Source organism: Terrapene carolina, unplaced genomic scaffold (assembly GCF_002925995.2).
Source record: "Terrapene carolina triunguis isolate 2854851 unplaced genomic scaffold, T_m_triunguis-2.0 Scaffold836, whole genome shotgun sequence".
NCBI classification, from domain to species: domain Eukaryota; kingdom Metazoa; phylum Chordata; order Testudines; family Emydidae; genus Terrapene; species Terrapene triunguis.
Window position 1 is genome coordinate 1,717,087 of NW_020665187.1, and position 6,595 is coordinate 1,723,681.

The 6,595-nt window shown below is 63.8% G+C and overlaps 1 protein-coding gene across 1 annotated transcript in view; it reads left to right on the forward strand.

Annotated features, from left to right (window-relative positions):
* The first annotated feature begins 213 nt into the window (after positions 1–213).
* MAP3K12 (mitogen-activated protein kinase kinase kinase 12) overlaps positions 214–6,595 on the forward strand; it is a 13,780-nt gene continuing 7,398 nt past the window's right edge. The window contains exons 1-5 of the mRNA XM_026660701.1: positions 214–658; positions 4,203–4,386; positions 4,812–5,003; positions 5,593–5,751; positions 6,399–6,557. Of these exons, the coding sequence (XP_026516486.1) occupies positions 214–658; positions 4,203–4,386; positions 4,812–5,003; positions 5,593–5,751; positions 6,399–6,557 (1,139 nt within the window). The remainder of the gene's footprint in view (positions 659–4,202; positions 4,387–4,811; positions 5,004–5,592; positions 5,752–6,398; positions 6,558–6,595) is intronic.

The following is a 6,595-nucleotide window of genomic DNA, read 5'->3' on the forward strand; positions in this document are numbered from 1 at the left end:
CCTGGTACGTCCATGGCAGGTGCCCAGCAGTGGAGCAGGCAGGCGGGCATTGGATACGCCTGGCTGCCCCCAAGGGGACTACGATTTCCAGTGGGATCCTATTCACAAGGATTTTCCTTCGCCTTCAGGCCCTGTCTCCCTTAGGCCCGGCCGGGGACGCCCATCGACCGCCAGCCCAAGGGGTGCGGGGGCTGCTGATGCCCAGAGCCCGCCATGGCCTGCCTCCATGATACCCGGACCCCCTCCCCGTCCTTCGCCAGCTTCAACACCATCCTGACGGAGAGCTCCCTCCGTAAGCTGGACCCCGACGCCTCGGACTGCACCCCCGAGAAGGACCTGACGCCCACGCAGTGCGTGCTGCGCGACGTGGTGCCCATCGACGGGGGCGGCCACAGCCCCACGCCCAGCGAGGAGACGCGCGACCAGTTCGCCAACAGCGTACTGCAGCTGCACGAGAATGAGGCCGGCGGTGGGGGCGGGGGAGCCGGGGCAGGGGCCGGGAACCCCGAGGTGCGGCACACTCGTTACCACGCCGACCAGGTCCGGCTTCACTGCCAGACGGGCAGCGGCTTCCTGGAAGGGCTCTTCGGCTGCCTCAGGCCCGTCTGGACCATGATCGGCAAAGCCTACTCCACCGAGCACAAGCACCAGCAGGAAGGTGCGTGGCCCTGGCTGTGGCAGGGAGGGGCATTAATGGGACCCGGGCAATGGGCTGTAGGAGCCAGCCTGGCCTGGCCTGGCGACCAGCGGGGGGCGCTGATGGGCTGCTCCAGCGCTAGGTTGGATTCTGATCTGACCTGCACCAGGGCTCAATCAGGAACAGCTCCATGGAGTCACTGGGCCCAATCCCCAGATGGTGTAAATCAGCAGAGCTCCATGGAGTCACTGGGCCCAATCCCCAGCTGGTGTAAATCAGGAGCAGCTCCATGGAGTCACTGGGCCAGATCCCCAGTGGGTGTAAATGAGGAGCGGCTCCATAGAGTTCCACTGGGCCAGATCCCCAATTGGTGTAAATCAGCAGAGCCCCATGGGAGTGACTGGGCCAGATCCCCAGTGGGTGTAAATCAGCAGAGCCCCATGGGAGTGACTGGGCCCGATCCCCAGCTGGTGTAAATCAGCAGAGCCCCATGGGAGTGACTGGGCCCGATCCCCAGCTAGTGTAAATCAGCAGAACTCCATGGGTGTGACTGGGCCCGATCCCCAGCTAGTGTAAATCAGCAGAACTCCATGGGTGTGACTGGGCCCGATCCCCAGCTGGTGTAAATCAGCAGAGCTCTGTGGGAGTCACTAGGCCAGATCCCCAGCTGGTGTAAATCAGCCGAGCTCAGTGGGAGTCACTGGGCCCGATCCCCAGCTGGTGTAAATCAGCAGAGCCCCATGGGAGTGACTGGGCCCGCCGGTGTAAGTTGTCTGTACTGTAGTGCCATTAGAGTCACAGCGTGGCTCTCTGTCTCCCTCTAGTGGCTGGATCATGTAAGGCGGTTTCTGAGGCTGCTATTGCAGCCAGCCTAGTGTCTGTGGAATCCAGGGGGTCCGTGTTTGATCCCAGCGGCCCCCCGGGACATCGCTGCAGGCCTGCTAGGACAATGCTGCTCTCAGTGTCGATTCCTACGGAGCCCCCCAGGGAACGGAGGGAAGAATCTTGCCCCATTGGAATAGTTACAGGCTGGGCCCAGGCCCCTACCATCCCCATGTGCTCGGCTTTGTCTCTGGCTGAAATGCAGCCACCTCTGGGGGGGAGACACAGCAGCTGTTTAACCTGCCAACGACCCGCAGCAGTCCAGGATGGGAAGAGAAGACGCAGGACGTCATGTCCCCGCGAATCTGCCAGGGAGAGGGGATGAGATTTAAGGGGCACAGAATGGAATCCTCCAAGCCAGGGCTCTGGGGTGAATTCCCCAGCTCTCGAGGCGAGCACCGGGGTCTGTAAGGGCAGGGCCTGTGGTCGGCGTCTCCCTGGGCGGTGGAGGAAAGATTAGATGGGGAAATATCAGCTCCCGTAAAGTCTCTCTTCCAGAGTCTAGCCCTACCCGGTCCACTTCCCCCCACAGCTCTGGCCTTCTCTGCCCAGCTGGCCCTGCTCCCATCCCTCGCTCCAGTTCTGCCCGGCTGGGCTCCTCGCCAGGCCTCTGGCGTCTGTGGCTGGGGTCAGCCGAGGGGGTGGGAGGACAGGGATGGCGGCCGGGCTGGCCCTGAGCCCAGGCTGGAGTGGGGGCTGCTGGCAGCATTCTCCCGGCATGGCTGAGCAGCAGTGAGCTTCCCTGCAGCAGTGAGCACGTCGGCAAGCGTGAGTGGGTGTGAGCGAGCATGACGAGTGTGTGAGCTTGGGAGTGTGTGTCTGGGAGCGTGTGAGCCTGGGAGTGTGTGTGTGTGTGAGCGTGTACATGTGAGTGTGTGCCTGGGAGTGTGTGTGAGTGTGTACGTGTGAGCATGTGCATGTGTCTGGGAGCATGTGTGTGTGTGAGTGTGTACGTGTGAGCATGTGCATGTGTCTGGGAGCATGTGTGTGTGTGAGTATGTATGTGTGAGCGTGTGCATGTGTCTGGGAGTGAGTGCATGTGAGCCTTGGAGTGTGTGTGTGTGTGTGTACATGTGAGCATGTGCCTGAGAGTGTGTGTGTGTGAACATGTGTGTGTGCCTGGGAGTGTGTGTGTGTGTGTGTGTGTGTACATGTGAACGTGTGCGTGTGCCTGGGAGCGTGTGCCTGGGGTGGCTGGTTGCCTTTCTGAAGGTGGTAGGGTGTGTTAGTGTGCATGGGGGATGTGATCGTTTTAGTGTGTGTGCACCTGTGTGTCTGTGCGTGCAGCTGTGAGTGCATGCACACGCCTGGATGTGTGTTGGTGAGTGAGCGTGCAGGGGGCGTGCACCTGGCACACCGTGGGCAGCTCCCCCTGCCAGGCAGCCAGCAACCCCCGTTTGGTGGCAGAGCCAGCTCTGACGCTGTCAGCTCCGAAAGGGCCGGGCCAGGACGTCTGATCCATGACGGTGAACCCCTGCACACGTATGCACCTGAAGGCCCCGATCCTGCGCAGGGAGGGAGATCCCGGGGCGGGGGGCGCTCTATGTTTCGGTGGTGTGTGTGTGTGTGTGTGTCACGACTCGTGTCTCCAGGTGGGGCTGTGCCCACTGCTGTGTGCAGCTCCCTGGCCCGCTGGGCCTTGCGCTGAGCCCCATGGGGGAGGGCTGCCTGGGCCCCACAGCACAAGGGATTCCACTGGGACAGGTGTTTGCAGCAGGCAACCCTAGGGGGGTCTGGGGCCTGCGAGATACCAAAGCCCCAGCTAGGGCCTGCCCCACGCCCTCCTGGGTTCTGGCCTATCACAGGGGCCGCAGCTCAGAGAGTGGAGGGGCTGGGACACGCTGGCCCTGTCAGCTCTGCTGGGGGGGGGGTCGCAGCTGCCACAGGGAGGGAAGCAGGAGAGAGCGAAAGTGCACTGCTGGGGTTGACAGATGTGCAGGGATTGTGCATGCACACTTAGGTGTGCACACGTGTGTACACATGCACACTTGTACACATGCACCCACACACATGCACTCACAGAAACACACATGTGCGTGCACACACACACTAACCACAACCCAGGGACTCGCCTGCGGGTTTTAATCACCCAGATGTTCCTCTTCCTCCTTCTGGCTGCTGGCGGTCTCACCCGAACCGGAACGTGTGGACTTGAGGCCGTGCCCAGAGTAGTGTTGGGGACACGCCCACGGGGAGAGAATCCGGATTCTCCTGCTCCACAAGCACCTGCCATTGGAGCAGGAGACTCTCCATGAGCTCTTAGCAGGGTAGGGCCTATGGCACACAGCAGGGCAGTGCTGATTCCATCCAGCAGAGGGCGGCAGTGCCCCCTCCCCAGACACAGAGTTGCAGGTTCACTGCGGTCACACTTTATGACCCAAGAAGGCTGGGAGCCGCTCTGCCTCAGCTTGGCAGGTGCCCGGGGGGGGGCGCGGGGGGGGGGGGGGCTCAGGTCCTGCGATCCCCTCACCGGTGGCTGTTTGGTCCTGATTCCTGGGAACTGATTCCGCAGAGCGTCACTAGGGAGTGGTGCCCAGGGCAGGTGGCGCTGGCTCTGGGACTCCCCCAGCCCATCTCTGTGCCCAGGGCAGATGGCGCTGGCTCTGGGACTCCCCCAGCCCATCTCTGTGCCCAGGGCAGGTGGCACTGGCTCTGGGACTCACCCCCTCCCCCATCCCTCCAGACACGTGGGAGGTGCCATTCGAGGAGATCCTGGACCTCCAGTGGGTGGGCAGCGGGGCGCAGGGCGCTGTCTTCCTGGGGCGTTTTCACGGCGAGGAGGTGGCGGTGAAGAAGGTGCGAGACCTCAAGGAGACGGACATCAAACACCTGCGCAAGCTCAAACACCCCAACATCATCACCTTCAAGTGAGTGCGGGGGAGGGGGCACCCCGAACAGGGGGAGAGACCTCCCCAGCTCCTCCCATGGGGCAGCACCCACCTGGGGTACACAAAACCCAGGGCACCCTCCCATGTACCCACAGTAATGCACACGCATGGGATACAGGGTCCGTGGCCCTGCCTGGCTGTGCCCACCCCCAACCCCCATTTACACCCCATTGCGCCTGGGCGTGCAGTGGTGCCCGCGCTCTGGGAGGGGCACTCACCCAACAGCTGAGGCCAGGACGGGTGAGGGGCGCAAGGTTCCCTGGGAGGGGCAAGGCCAGGATGTCCCCACTATGCCCAACCAGACAGGCATCTCTGCCCAGCTGGCACCATCTGTTCCTGGCCAGGAGGAGGTGCCATCTCCTGCCCGGCTGGTTCCTACCCCGCCCTGCTCTCCTTCCCCTCAGGGGTGTCTGCACCCAGGCTCCTTGCTACTGCATCATCATGGAGTTCTGCGCCCAGGGGCAGCTGTATGAGGTGCTGCGAGCCGGGCGTAAGGTCACCCCCTCCCTGCTGGTCGACTGGTCCATGGGCATCGCAGGCGGCATGAACTACCTGCACCTGCACAAGATCATCCACCGCGACCTCAAGTCGCCCAAGTAAGTGGCGGCAACGGGAGCTGGCGGGGGGTGGGAATGGGCATGGGGCCTGCAGAGGAATGAGGGTCACGGATGGGCATGGGGCCTGCAGGGAAGGGGGCACAGATGGGCATGGGGTCTGCAGAGGAATGGGGGGCAGGGTGGGGCATGGGACCTGCAGGGGAGGGAAGCAGGGATGGACATGGGGTCTGCAGGGGAAGGGGGGCAGAGACCAGTCTGGGGCCCGCAGGGGAGGGGCACCCCCTGGGCAAGGGCAGAGTCACCAGCTAGCGCTGTGAGGCCCATTCCCCCCCCACCCCCAGCCTGTGCGAACCCGCCCATCTCTTCCCCCTGCTGGTGAGTGCAGGAGATGCAGCCTGATCAATCTCCGGCATGAGCCATTCCCAGCCCTGCCAAGAGGGGAAACCCCCCCAGCCCCACTTTGCTCCCTGGGGGGCCTCCAGGGACTCAGCGCCTGGAGTGACAAGAGGCCTCAGGGACTGCCCCCTGCTGGTGGAGGGGATAGCACCCCCCACCCTGCACTGCCCCCTGCTGGTGGAGGGGATAGCACCCCACCACCCGTGCTGATCCCCTCTGCCCCCCCACCCAGCATGCTGATCACCTATGATGATGTGGTGAAGATCTCGGACTTCGGCACCTCCAAGGAGCTAAGTGACAAGAGCACCAAGATGTCCTTCGCCGGCACCGTGGCCTGGATGGCCCCCGAGGTCATTCGCAACGAGCCCGTCTCTGAGAAGGTCGACATCTGGTGAGCGTGGGGGGCTGGGTGGAGAGGGATGGGGGGAAAGGTGGGGGGGGGTCTCTGAGCCTACGGCAGGGACTGGGGGGGTTGGAGTTGGGAGGGCTCCTGGCCTAGGGCAGGAACAGGGGGCAGGGGTGGGGGGCGGAGGAAGGGATGGGGGTAGGACTTGGGTTGGGGGCTCCATCCCCTGCAATGGGGGGGGCCAGGGGGATCCTGGGCGGAAGATGGGTCAGGAGAGGGAGCTGGACTCTAAAGGGTTACAGTGCCTCAGTTTCCCTCCCCGCAGCCTCTGCTCCTGCCCTGCAGCACTTTGAGGTCCGAGCCAGGGTGGGATTTGAGGGGGGATTTGGGGAGGGCCCGCAGAAGTACTAGATCTGGGGCAGCTGGAGGGGTCAGTGGGGGGCAGGAGTGCTTGGAGCTGGGGGGAGCTTGTCCATGGATCGTAGAGTTCTCCCTGCCCTGGCCTGGCCACCAGCGGGGCGGGGGGCGGGGGCAGCTGCTCTGCCCAGGCTGGCACCAGCTGCCTCCTCTCCCCATCACCTGGGCCTTGGGGGGTGTGAGGGCGGAGGAGGGGCTGGGAGGGAGAAGCTGATTCTGGCGCCCCCCCCCACTACCGGAGAGCCCCCCCACCTCTGCTGACACCTCCCCTCCAGGTCCTTTGGGGTGGTGCTGTGGGAGCTGCTGACGGGCGAGATCCCCTACAAGGACGTGGACTCCTCGGCTATCATCTGGGGTGTGGGCAGCAACAGCCTGCACCTGCCCGTGCCCTCTGGCTGCCCCGACGGCTTCAAGATCCTACTGCGCCAGTGCTGGTGAGTGCCCCCAGTGACCCCCCAATGACCTCCCAGTG